This window comes from Anolis sagrei, chromosome Y, assembly GCF_037176765.1.
Source record: "Anolis sagrei isolate rAnoSag1 chromosome Y, rAnoSag1.mat, whole genome shotgun sequence".
NCBI lineage: Eukaryota > Metazoa > Chordata > Lepidosauria > Squamata > Dactyloidae > Anolis > Anolis sagrei.
In genome coordinates, this window is record NC_090035.1 from 64,457,353 (window position 1) to 64,471,236 (window position 13,884).

A 13,884-nucleotide genomic window follows, 5' to 3' on the forward strand; every position below is an offset into this window, starting at 1 on the left:
TTCCGCCTTTCTGTTGAAATTGTCCATTTGCTTGTGGATTTCAGTCTGACATGGTGGTTGTTAGAGTGGTCCAGCATTTCTGTGTTCTCAAATAATATGCTGTATCCAGGTTGATTCATCAGGTGCTCTGCGCTGTGTTTGTCTTTGAATGATAAATGCTAATCTGTGATTGCTTTATCCATTGGTAAAGACAGCCAATTCTCTCACACCAGAGGCAACTTGCAGTTTCTCAAGTCACTCCTGACATGAAAAAAAAATCAGTTGGTACATTACTTGATTATTTGGCTGAATCTACACAGGCACTGTTTCTCATCTCCAGTGTATGTACCCTGACCTGGTTTAACCCCATTAAACCTATTTTAATCTGAACCAAACTGGTCTTTGAAGCCACAGAAAGACAGGCAATGACATTCACTTATATTGTGTGCACACACAGACCAGAATTTCACTAGAAGGAGTTAAAAGGTGATCCATCTCCTTTTGGAGCCAAAGTTGCACCAGAAATATCATTCCCAAAAACGTTTTGGTGGGCAAGATGCAGATCCGAGCTGAATTAGGCAGGAGAATTGGCTTCATCACACTAGAGAATAAATCCACTTGAAATCTGGTTTCTGCCTCCTACAGAATTCTGGGGTTTGTAGTTTAATGAGGCTGTTAAAGGCTCCTCCCTAAACTACAAACCCCAGAATTCTGCAGGAGGCAGCAACCAGATTTCAAGTGGATTCATTATCTAGTGTGATGAAGCCAATTCTCCTGCCTAATTCAGCTCGGATCTGCCTCTTGCCCACCAAAACGTTCTTGGGAATCCCCAACTAGAATGGCGACCGCAGTCCCAAGAAACTACTTTTCCAAGTTCTTTGGAGAGCATTTCCTTCCAGCTGGCCCTTCTGTTGCCACAACAATGCTTTAGCATTTGGGAATTTTCCCCCTCTTCCTGGAATCAGAGAAGAAGGAAGACAGGTCATGGTTGTTTAGCAACCATAACATTTACCCTCTCAATTAGAATAACCGATATACAGGGTGTTCCAAAAGTTGCCATACATAGGAGAATGGGAAACCAAAGTCATGAGTGGGGAAAGAAGTGTGTGTAGAAAAAGGTTGCCAACACATAGATCAGTGGTTCTCAACCTCCCCAATGCCATGGCCCCTTAATGCAGTTCCTCATGTTGTGGTGACCCAACCTTAAAATTATTTTCATTGCTCATAAGTGTAATTTTGCTACTGTTATGAATTATAATGTAAATATCTGATATGCAGGGTGTATTTTCATTCACTGGACCAAATTTGGCACAAATACCCGATATGCCAAAATTTCAATACTGGAGGGATTGGGGGGGGGGGGGGTTGATTTGGTCATTTGGGAGTTGTAGCTGCAGGGATTTATAGTTAACCTACATTCAAAGAGCATTCTAATTCCACCAATGATGGAATTTAACCAAAATTGGCACACAGAATTCCTATGACCACCAGAAAATACTGAAAGGGTTTGGTGGGCATTGACCTCAAGTTTTGGAGTTGTAGTTCACCTATATCCAGAGCGCACTGTGGACTCAAACAACGATGGATTTGGGGCAACCTTAGCACAAATACTCAATATGCCCAAATGTGAACACTGGTGGGGTTTGGGGAAAATAGATCTTGACTTTAGGGAGTTGTAGTTGCTGGGATTTATAGTTCACCTATAATCAAAGAGCACTCTGAACCCAGCCCACAACGGGTCTGCACCAAACTTGGTACACTACCTACATGGCCAACATTGAATATTGATGGGCATAGGGGAGGGGCTGTTTTTGAATTCTTGGAGTTGTAGTTCACCAACACCAAAAGGAAGAGAAGGATAGGTGGGGAGATCTTCAGCTTTCTCTGCCAAAAGGGTTCCTAAGGGCATCAGAAATACATGTTTTCTGACGGTCTTTGGTGAACACTCTGAAACCCCTCTCGTGACCCCCCCAGGGGTAGATAATATTTTGTAAATAAAGACACATTTAGATAATATTTAAATGATAGATAATATTTTGTAAATATTTTGTAAATAAAGACACATTTAGCGCAAATTCCCATTTTCCCTGTGTATGGCAACTTTTGGGACACTCTGAATTTGTGTGTGTGTCTCAGTTATACTTCCACCTCACTCTTAGCGGAGGGGCCAGTTGCAGCAATGATTTCCAAACCAGAAGCATAACGTTGGCATATTAAGCAATTGTCTTTTTAAAAAAACTTTATTTGCCTATTTCCCATTGTACCACACCTAAAACAAACTAGAAATCCTCCCTTATTTCAGCTGAAGTTGACAAGTGATGCTGATTGACAATTATGGCAGAGGAGGAAATGACTAGAGATTGTATTGATCAGATACAGAGATTGGCTGCACCAGTTTTTCATGTGAAGTAACCACTTTTTGTGTGTGCGCGCGTGTGTGTGTGTATCAGGAGTGACTTAAGAATCTGTAAGTTGCTTCTGGCATGCAGTTTCTCAAGTCACTCCTGACTATTTCATAGAATCATAGAGTTGGAAGTGACCTCATAGGCCATCCAGTCCAACCCTCTGCCAAGAAGCAGGAAAATTGAATTCAAAGCACCCCAACAGATGGCCATCCAGCCTCTTTTTAAAAGCCTCCAAAGAAGTAGCCTTCACCACACTCTGGGGCAGAGAGTTTAACTGCTGAACAACTCTCATAGTCAGGAAGTACTTCCTAATTTTCAGATGTAATCTACTTTCTTGTAGTTTGAAGCCATTGTTCTGCGTCCTAGTCTCCAGGGCAGCAGAAAGCAAGCTTGCTCCCTCCTCCCTATGACTTCCTCTCACATACTTATACATGGCTATCATGTCCTCTCTCAGCCTTTCTTCTAGGTTAAACATGCCCAGATCTTTAAGCTGCTCGTCATAGGGCTTGTTCTCCAGAACCTTGATCATTTTGGTCACCCTCCCCTGGACACATTCCAACTTGTCAACATCTCCCTTCAATTGTGGTGCCCAGAATTGGATACAATATTCCAGGTGTGGTCTAACCAAGGAAGAATAGAGGGGTAGCATGACTTCCCTGGATCTAGACACTAGATTCCTATTGTGTCTAGATCCAGGGAAGTCCTGGTACCCCTCTATTCTGCCTTGGTTAGACCAAATCCGGAATATTGTATCCAATTCTGGGCACCACAATTACCATTAAAGGTAAAGGTTTCTCCTGATATTGTCTAGTCATGTCTGAATCTGAGGGTGGTAGTCATTTGCATTTCTAAGCTGAAGAGCTGGTGTCCTCCAAGGTCATGTGGCCAGCATGTCTGCATGGAGCTCCATTACCTTCCCACAGAAGCAGTACCTATTGATCTACTCACATTTGCATGTTTTTGAACTGCTAGTTTGGCAAAAGCTGGGCCTAATAGCTAGAACTCCTCTCATAGGGCTTGATTTCGAGAACCTTGATCATTTTAGTTGCCCTCCTCTGGACACAGTCACCTCGAAAGAGTTTCTACAAAGAGTGTGGAGTCTGGACTAGCTTGAAGGATTGGGGAGAGAATGGGGACAAGAAAATCATGGAGGGCATAGTGAGCATTTGGCCCAAGAGGGGCTCCCCTGAATGTGAACCAGGGACAAGAGCAAAAGTGAAGACTCTATAAGTGTGAATGTAGTCAAACTGTGGGGAACACTCACACTTTTGTGGATAGCAATAATCCATTTGTGCCAGGGCAAGAATGAGTGGCAAAAGGGACAGGGCCATCTTGCTGGAACAGAAGTCAGACTGGTTGAAGTGGTGGAGATGAGGGTGGTGGGAGGAGGTGGCAATTCGTGCAGCTCAGAGAGGTGCTGGTGGGACAGCAAAACACAGGAAGCCAAGGCAGGAAGTCTGAGGCCACAAAGCCGGAAGCCTCTGTTGTTCGCTGATAAGGGCTGCCGAACTAGGGAGCTGGGGCTTGAAGCTGGCCGGTTCGCCAGGGGGGCTTTAAATAGCTCTCCCATCTTCCATAATGAAAGGCAGAGGGGGGCGGGGGGCAGTGAGGAATGGGGACACCGTTTCCTGTTTGGTTACTGAAATCCTGTACATTGAGGTGGTGGTCGGGTATCAGTCAGTGCCAGACCTCCCTTCTCCAGCTATTGTTTCCCTTTTTATCTAGTGAATGTACACACACACACAAACACACATATCATGGTCATGATACCAAATTATTGTGAGCATGAAGAGGTCCGAAATAATAAAAAAATAGGGGGGGGGGGTGGACACCAAAAAGGGGCTCAGTGTAAATAAGTTTGAAGAAGCTCATGAATCTGAACCAAAGTGTTAACAAAAACTAAATCTCTTGGTTGGATACTGGAAGTGGGGAGAAGATTTCTCTTTGTCCATTTTCTGCACTTTGTGCATAATTTTATACGGTTATATCACCTTTCCCTTTTCCTCCTAGCTAAACAGCTCTGTAATCTTTCATAGAGGAATTATGGGCCTTAATCATTTTCACCACCATTTTTAGGATTGTTTCAAGCTGAGTGGGGGGAGCAGAGTACAGCTCTCAAGACTGATCTATTGAAGCCAAAAAGCAAAAAAGACAACAGGCTGCTGTAAGTTTTTCGGGCTGTATGGCCATGTTCCAAAAGCATTCTCTCCTGACGTTTCACCTGCATTTATGGCAGGCATCCTTGAAGGTTGTGGGTCTCACAACCTCTGAGGATGCCTGCCATAGATGCAGGCAAAATGTCAGGAGAGAATGCTTCTGGAACATGGACATACAGCCCAAAGAACTTAACAGCAACCCAGTGATTCTGGCCATGAAAGCCTTCGACAACACAAAAAGGACAATACATCACATTTCTTACTGGAAACCTCAAGGAGTTCATCCTTTAAGTGACCTTTTAAGTAGATTAGCCCCTATCTCCCTGCTTCACATTTTTAAATACTTTGTTTTTCAAAAAAAGTTGGCTACTAGCCACATCCGGTGGGGATGAAGGGGTATTTTTGGCTGTTGTGCAGCCTTGCATGGTCCCAGAGATGAAAACTGGTCCTTTTGCTCTGTTCCAACTGCCCTATGCCTTTCTGGTGTGATGACAATGGTTCCAAATATACCAATTGCTGTTGCACCATCGAAAGGCATGAAAATAGCGGCCTTTTGAAATGTACGATTCCTTTCCTAATGCTTCCAATGTGGAATTTGCAGCTGCAACAAACATTTTTGTTGAAATGAAGACCAAAATCCTTTTCCTAGCCAGTACCTGCCGGCTTAGAATTCATTTGCAGATCTGCGAAGAAGTGATGTTGTGTGTTGTCAAAGACTTTCATGGCCAAAATCACTGGGTTGCTGTGAGTTTTCCGGGCTGTATGGCCAGTTAGGGTGTTAAGTTCGTCTGGGGAGGCCCTGCTCTTGGTCCTGCCTGCGTCACAAGTACATTTGGCAGGGACGAGAGACAGGGCCTTCTCAGTGGTGGCCCCTCGGCTGTGGAACGCCCTTCCTACAGATATTAGATTGGCCCCCTTCCTGTTGACATTTTGGAGGAAAGTGAAGACCTGGTTGTTCGAGCAGGCATTTGAATAGGCAGTGTAACGAACATAGGGATATGGAACAAATGGATGATGAAACTGGATCTTGATTTCAACTATGAGACGCTAATGAGATGTTTTATTGATTTATATTGACTGTTTATTATGCTACTGTTTTTAATTGTTTTTAACTGTTTTATGATGTTTTTGAGCATTGAATTTTGCTATTGTTAACCGCTCTGAGTTGCCCCAGGTCTGAGAAGAGCGGTATACAAATATAGTAAATAAATAAATAAATAATAGTAAATGTTCTAGAATCTAGAAGCATTATCTCCTGACATTTCACCCACATCTATGGCAGGCATCCTCAGAGTAATAATGCAGTTTATATACTTAGAGGAGCGTCAACAGTACTTATCAAGACTTTAGGCCCAACCTACTAGTAGCCCAAGTATAGGCTGCTGATTGAACAGAATAGATTGTCTGGCTGCTTACTTAACAAAGGCAACTTGATCTGCAGGAATGAACTTTGCATGCAGTTGAAGACACTAGCTGTCAGCTACTAATATTTGAACCAAGAGCCTGTACGGTTTAGTGGTTTAAGTGCCAGACAAGGACTATGACAGACCAGGATCTAAATCCCCTCTCAGCCATGGACACTCACTGGCCAAGCTTGGGCAAGTCACACTCTCTCAGCTTTAGAGGAAAGCAGTGGTATAAAAATCTATGATGGTCATCATAAGTTAGTGCTGATTTCAAGACACACAAGAACAACAATATTGGAGCATCAGCAGGACATATGGAGTGGGACCAATAGGAAAAGACGGGTTAGGAATTTTTCATATTTATGTTTCATCCCCGCTGTCCATGGAAGGTAGAGAGTTTATAGACCTCCAGCTGTGGTTGGGCAACACTTCCAAAAATTCCTGACTATTGGTCATAATGGCTAGGGTTGATCAGACTTAAAGTCCAACATCTGGAGAGCTATAGGTTCCCCATCTTGCGCAGTGGGTACCAAACATTGGTCCTCCAAATGTTCTAGGCATCAGCTCCAGAATCACTGCCAATTAATCAGTTTGGGAACAACTGATCTAGAGTAGATGAGTTTTAAATTATTTTTTGAATGGCTTCTGAGACTTTTAAATAACAGGAGAAAATATTTAAATAACAGGAGAAATGAATCCACCACTGACAGTCCACATAGCTAGGTTTCTGCATGTTACACAAGTGTTATACGGCCCTTCCACACAACTATATAACCCAGAATATCAATGCAGATAATCCACAATATCATCTTTGAACTGGATTATCTGAGTCCACACTGCCATATAATCCAGTTCGATACAGCTCTGTGGAAGGGGCCATAGACACATGGTTTCAGTTAAGAAACATTAGGCAACCTCTGAGGATGCCTGCTATAGATGCAGGCAAAACATCAGGAGAGAATGCTTCTGGAACATGGCCATACAGGCTGGAAAAATCACAACAACCTAACATTAGATAAATTCTTTGCCCTTTGGGTGCTATGGACTTCAACTCAAATAACATGAAATCCACCTCAACTCTTATAACCAGGTCCGTTAGACTGAAAACTAAGGGAGGTTTCTGTATTTTTTAGGAATTTCAGCAAATGTTGGTTCCCCCTTTTCATTCTGGTCCCTTTTTAAAGCAGAGCAGATAAAAGAGCCTTAAACATATGTAAACAGACATACAGGCTTCACAACGGCCACTCAGTTCAAAGACTTTCATAGGGGGGAAAATGTATCAACAAGAATTTTCCAACGTTCGTGAAACCAAGATGTTGGCCTTGTCCAGGTGTTCCTTTGGGCAGACCAGTAGGATTTTCATGAAGTCAGTACTTATCCATTATTATAGATTAGGAAAGTGCAACTTCTTATCTTCTACATGTTATTGGAATATAAATGTGATTGTCCCCAGACCAGCAGAATTTACCTTACATCAATATTAAAAAGGTAAAAGTTTTCCCCTGACATTAAGTCCAGTCGTGTCCGAATCTGGGGGGGGGGGGGGGGGGGAGGGGGGTTGGTGCTTATCTCCATTTCTAAGCTGAAGAGCCAGCATTGTCGGTAGACACCTCCAAGGTCATGTGGACAGCATGACTGCATGGAATGCCATTACCTTCCTACCAGAACAGTACCTATTGATCTACTCATATTTGCATGTTTTTGAACTGCTAGGTTGGCAGAAGCTGGAGTCTAATAGCGGGAGCTCACGCCACTTTATTACTTCATTACAAATTACTTTATTACTTTACTAGCCATCCCCTGCCACACATTGCTGTGGCCCAGTCTGTGTATATGTGTTTTGTATGGGTATATGTGTGTGTATATTTTTGTGTATATGTGTATATATATGTGTTTGCGTGTATGTGTGTGTGTTTTCAGTGTTTTTATGAGTGATGGTCACTTGTTGACCTGATGGGTGTATTGTGTCCAAATTTGGTATCAATTCATCCATTGGTTTTGAGTTATGTTAATCCCACAAAAGAACATTACATTTTTATTTATATAAATATGTGAGAGGAAGTCATAGGGAGTGATAGTTTTTGAGTTATGTTAATCTCACAAATGAACATTACATTTTTATTTATATAGATATCAAATATTACTTGTCTGGTATTATAGATCAAAGATGTTCAGATCTTCCAGATATTATTGAAATACAATTCCCATCAACTCCAGTCTGCAACATATCCACTTGGAGAGGGATTTTGGAAACTGCTATCCAGAAAGCACCTGGAGGCTGACAGCTGCTCATCTTGTTTTACAATAAGATGCTATAGTTTGCCAAGTGGCCCAGGGATTGCCTGAAATTTGAACAGTCATTTGGTGGTTGGGAGGTGTAAAACTGATGCTTTCTAGTGTGTCTGCTTATATATATAAACAACAGCTTGAAAAGTAAAAGATTAGTCCTTTCATGCCCTCTCTATAAGTCAAGATACACAGGGACAAGACCTTTTTAAAATGGCAGATTTACTCAGTTCATGCTTTTTATCACAACCCTAATATGTGTGCCATCCTTATCTTCCCAACACAACTAGTAATAGGAAAGTACTTTTACAGATGGTGTATTACTCTCCCCATTGATAAGCTGGAAAGGAGTTCACCAGATTCAATTACCACCAGAGTGCGAACTATCAATCTCCCCCCCCCCCCCCCCGGCCTTCGGAGTTAGAAAACTATTTCCCATTCAGACCAGTTGAGCTACAATTCCTACCCTGAGTGGGAATTATAGGAGTTACAGTTTAAGATTTGGATGGCACCGGGCTGGGAAAAGTGACATTAAAAGGGATTCCTGTTTCATTATTAGCTATTTCAATCAAAACCTCCCCTGCAAACCTCTGCAAAATAAATTGCTATTCAAAGACTGAGGAGCAGAGCAGAGTCATTTTCCTGATAAGCTGGCAATCTTTAAAAACCCCAACCCTTAAACCTATTCTTGTCCTTATAGACCAGTTGTTCTGAACCTTCCTAATGCCGCGACCCCTTAATACAGTTCCTCATGTTGTGGTGACCCCAACCATAAAATTATGTTCATTGCTACTTTATAACTGTAATTTTGCTACTGTTAGAAATCGTGATGTAAATATCTGATATGCAGGATGTATTTTGCTTCACTGGACCAAATTTGGCACAAATACCCGATACGCCCAAATTTTTATACTGGTGAGGTTGGGGGGAGGATTGATTTTGTCATTTGGGAGTTGTAGTTGCTGGGATGTGTAGTTCACCTAAAATCAAAGAGCATTCTGAACTCCAGCAATGATGTAATTGAACCAAACTTGGCACACAGAATTCCCATGACCAACAGAAAATACTGGAAGGATTTGGTGGGCATTGACCTTGAGTTTTGGAGTTATAGTCCACCTACATCCAGAGAGCACTGTGGACTCAAACAAGGATGGATATGGACTAAATTTGGCACAAATACTCAGTATGCCCAAATGTGAAAATAGATCTTGACATTTGTGGGTTGTAGGTGCTGGGATTTATAGTTCATCTGCAATCAAAGAGCATTCTGAGCAATAGAACTCAGCCAAACTTCCCACTTAGAACCCCCATGACCAATAGAGAATACTGTGTTTTCTGATGGTCTTTGGTGACCCCTCTGACACCCCCTTGTGACCCCCCCCCCCCCCAGGGGTCCTGACTCCCAGGTTCAGAAACGCTGTTATAGATCTTTCAGTAAATAAGATTAATTTTGGATTTCGGATGATGGCCATTTCAGAGACTTCCATAGTACAGAAATTAAAACAAATGTCAGGCCAGATGAGAAAAGAGAAGCAAGGTATATATGAACTGGGCAGTCACTCAAACCATTGAACCAAAACAAGAACAGTGAAGAAGGCCAAAGGGAGACTGGCAGCATTCTTGCTTAGCATTCAAACCCACAAAACCCTTTCCAGGGAATGGCTGCTTTTGCTTGCCTCCAACCAACTTCTAATCTAATCTAATCTACTATGAATGGTTCCATGGCCCTTCTTTTTTTTGAATGCTAGATTGGACCAAAGGTATTCTTTACCCAGTCTAAACAAAGACATTTCTCACATAGTCTGGAGACAATAATGCAAAACCCAAAATGATCTCTCACAATTAAAAAGAGCTCCCATGATCATCACTAAGGCATTTATTTGAAATGGTGAAAGGTAAGCCAGAACCAACAACAACAACAACAACAACAAGTCCTAGAAACTTGGGAAGTGTCCGACGTGTGATCCAATACAACAGCCAGCATAGCGATATTGTTTGCTGTGTACTAATCTTGTTGTACATAAATAATAATAATAATAATAATAATAATAATAATAAGTATTATTAGTATTATTTATATTCTGCCCTATCTCCCCCAAAGGGACTCAGGGCAGATTCATCAATCAGTCCAGAAGAATTTTAAAAATAAACACCAAAATCAAAGCTCTGTCCATTTTCCCTAAGAATGTCATACATCCATGGTGAACAACGCGAGACTTGACTTCACAGAAGTTTGGGTCAACGTGAATATTTAGCAATCTGATCCATAAGACCTTGGGCACCTGAGTGCTTCAGTGACTAGCTGGCAAGCCTGGCTAAAAATATAGGATAAATAGGAAAAATTTTAAAAAATCGTTAAAATAGTAATGATGAAAGCTAGAATCAGAAAAATGGGTGGGGAAGGCAAATGCTGAAGAAATAGTCACATCTGAACTCCAACAGAGAAAAGGAACTGACCTCTTACGATGGTAGATATCTCCAAGTTTGGAGGACGGCTGAAGAATCCCCCTGTATCCATCTAACAACCTGGAGGAGTTTGTTCCCTGCATGTCAATGTGAAGAGAACCCCAATTCCTCCTTTGTCTGCTGTCCTTCGATCGGTCAGACTCTGTAGTGGAAGGGGCTCTCCACTCTCAGATCTGAAGGCGTCTCTTGTGGTGGTTTGGTTTGGGTTTTTTAAGCTCAGAGACATCAGCCACCACGAAAGGGAAGGAAGAGGAAATTTTTTTGTACCAGAAGGAAAGAGCGGAGGGGGGCCCTGTTTCTGGAGCTGGGTGTGTATGAGAGAGAGGAACTGAACTGGAGACCAGCGCAGTGCAAGCCTGCAACAGAGACAAAGCAAGGGAATCCATTGGTCAGACAAAGCTGGAGGAACATCTCTAGAACTTACCTTGATGGTGCAATCCATGGCACGCCTCTACCTGCTGCTTCCCGCCTAGACCTCCATGGGCACTTGCCTGAATTGCAGGGGCAGGGGCTGTTCAGGCACGGGGGGCCGGATGAACAGGCATGTGTGTGTGTGTGTATGTGTGTGTGTGTGCGTCTAATTTTGGGAAGTGAAGTCACACAAACCGCCAGGGCTGGTTTCCTATTGGTGTGACCAAGCTTGCAAGCACTGAAACTTTTTTTTTTTATAACATTGCTGGTTTGCAAGCATTTTTCCCTCCCTCTACTTCTTCAAATCGCAAAGAAGGTTGAGAAGTTAGGAGATGTTTAGAGGAAAGAAAAAGGGAGCCATAGCAGAGATTGTTCTAGCGGGTAGGGATATATAGGAAAAACATAATTTTATTTTCAAAAATTAATGTGATTATGTTATTGATTTGTTTTTTTTTTAAAAAAAATTATTGATCTGATATTTTATCTAGATCAGTGGTTCTCCACCTGTGAGTTCCCAGGTTTATTGGTCTACAACTCCCAGAAATCCCAGCCAGTCTACCAGGTGTTAAGGTTCCTGGGAGTTGAAGACCAAAACATCTGGGGACCCACAGGTTGAGAACCACTGACTAGATTATTTTATTGATCTGTTTGACAAGGACTGGAAGCAAGAAGGACATTCCTAATCAACACACCTCCAAAAGCAAAGTAACACCAGGGTTGAACTCTGAATACAGACATTCAGGTGCCCATGTATGGCTGAAAATTGATCTCTTGGATCAGAAGCTCAGCTTACCATTTTAGAGTTCCCCTGGGTGTGCTTTAAATGACATGTCAAGCACATCAGAGCTTGGAAAAGTTAACTCTCCCAAATTCTTGATACAAATACAAACTCTGTAGTCATAATCTGGTTGACAACAAACAAACTCATACTACTAAAGTGTTGGTCTCTGAACCATTTCCAGTCGCCAAGCCATTGGCTGATGCTCCCTGGAAGGTTTTGGGATGAAAGAAAAATAATTGATGAAAGAAAAATAATTGCCCACATCAGATAGCTTGAGAAGCACTGGTCTGGATAATAATAATAATAATAATAATAATAATAATAATAATGTTCACCAATACATCACACAGTCCTAGAAACTTGGGAAGTGTCCAACGTGTGATCCAATATAACAGCCAGCAGAGTGATCTTGTCTGCTGTGGACTCATCTTATTGTGTTTCAAATAATAATAATAATAATAATAATAATAATAATAATAATAATACACTTTATTTATATTCCACTTTATCTCCCCAGAGGGACTCAGAACAGATTACAGTACACCCAGAAGGCAAACATTCAATGCCTTTTACCCAACAAACAATGACATACAATAGACAGATAAGATTAAGGCCTTCCCCTTTTAATCGCTGGCGTCTGGAGGTGATGCTCAACTCCAGCCATGGGGAGGTACTCTTGTTCCATTTCCATGCCATGGAGCCAACTATCCATAACATCTCAGATCTTTTTGCCGGCATGTCTGCATTAGATGCCCTTTTACCTTCCCACCAAGGGGGTACCTATTGATCTACTCACATTGCATGCTTTCAAACTGCTAGGTTGGCAGAAGTTGGGGCTGATCTACTCACATTGCATGCTTTCAAACTGCTAGGTTGGCAGAAGCCACAAGGAGTGAGCAGAAGCTCACTCCTCGTGGCTTCAAACTGTCACAAAATCAGCTGTAAAATGTCTGTATGCTTTTTAAAGGATATCTTGTTTGGCTCTCAAAGTAAACGTAGTTCTATACTACTATGTAACTGTCAGAAGTTATCCTGAGACATAATATTCTTTAAGAAATGTCTTAATTGTAACACAGCCTTTTTTTGTTCATGCTCAAAATGATACATATTAAGGAAATACAAAAGCAGAAAGACACAAAAAAGAAAACAAATATATATATGTAGCAAAAACTCAATCTCAACTAAGACACAATATTAAAACTAACTAAAACCTTAAGATACAAAAGGGTGCTGATCAACCTCTATCCAAACTGTAATGACAGAAAGAAAAATCAAACAGAAAAACTATATTAGTCTGCAATTCAGATGCAACTGAACAATATTGCTAGAATTACTTGTAACCATAGCCACGGAATATAACATGGAGATATAAGATTTTGTTTATATTATATCCCTGTTCCAATTTGGTAATGTTAGTTGCAATGAATCCACTAATATTCACTTTTTTTCAAGATGCTTTTGAAATGTCCTAGTTCCTCTCTCAGTTTCCACCTTTATATTCAGTTTACTTCATTTGCTGCAAACTGAGATCAAAGTGGAAATGTCATTTACACTTTGTTGACACTAGGGCTGGGCGGTTTCGTTCGTTAATTTCGTAATTCGTTATTAATTCGTTATTTTTTTTGATAACGAAGCGATATTGAACCATTCAGGAGCAACTAAAAAACGAAACGAATTTTTCAATTCGTTTCGTAATTGTTTCGAAATCGTTTCGAAATCGTTTCGAAATCGTTTCGTTATTATTTCCGCATGTCTGGTGCAAGTTTTATAGTTGTTGTTTGTTTTATCAGTGAAAAAAAAATATAATTATCACACCAACAGTCAACAACAGAGAGAGAGGGAAGCTTCAGAAGTTCCCCCTGTCCCATTTGGAGGTTTTTTTAGCGTATTGCGCGATCGCGTCCACCATTAATGAATCGATTCGTAATTGTTTCGTAATTTCCGAAATTTCGTAAATTTCGAACTTTTTTAAAGGAAACTTTCGGAATTCTTTT

The 13,884-nt window shown here is 41.3% G+C and overlaps 1 protein-coding gene across 2 annotated transcripts in view; it reads right to left on the bottom strand.

Moving 5' to 3' along the window:
* Window positions 1–11,248, bottom strand: part of LOC137095401 (retroviral integration site protein Fli-1 homolog) — a 46,039-nt gene extending 34,791 nt beyond the window's left edge. For both annotated transcript variants that reach the window (XM_067462028.1, XM_067462027.1), the window contains exon 1: window positions 11,123–11,248. In XM_067462028.1, coding sequence (XP_067318129.1) covers window positions 11,123–11,140 — 18 coding nt within the window. In that variant the 5' untranslated portion in view covers window positions 11,141–11,248. The remainder of the gene's footprint in view (window positions 1–11,122) is intronic.
* Window positions 11,249–13,884: the final 2,636 nt, after the last annotated feature.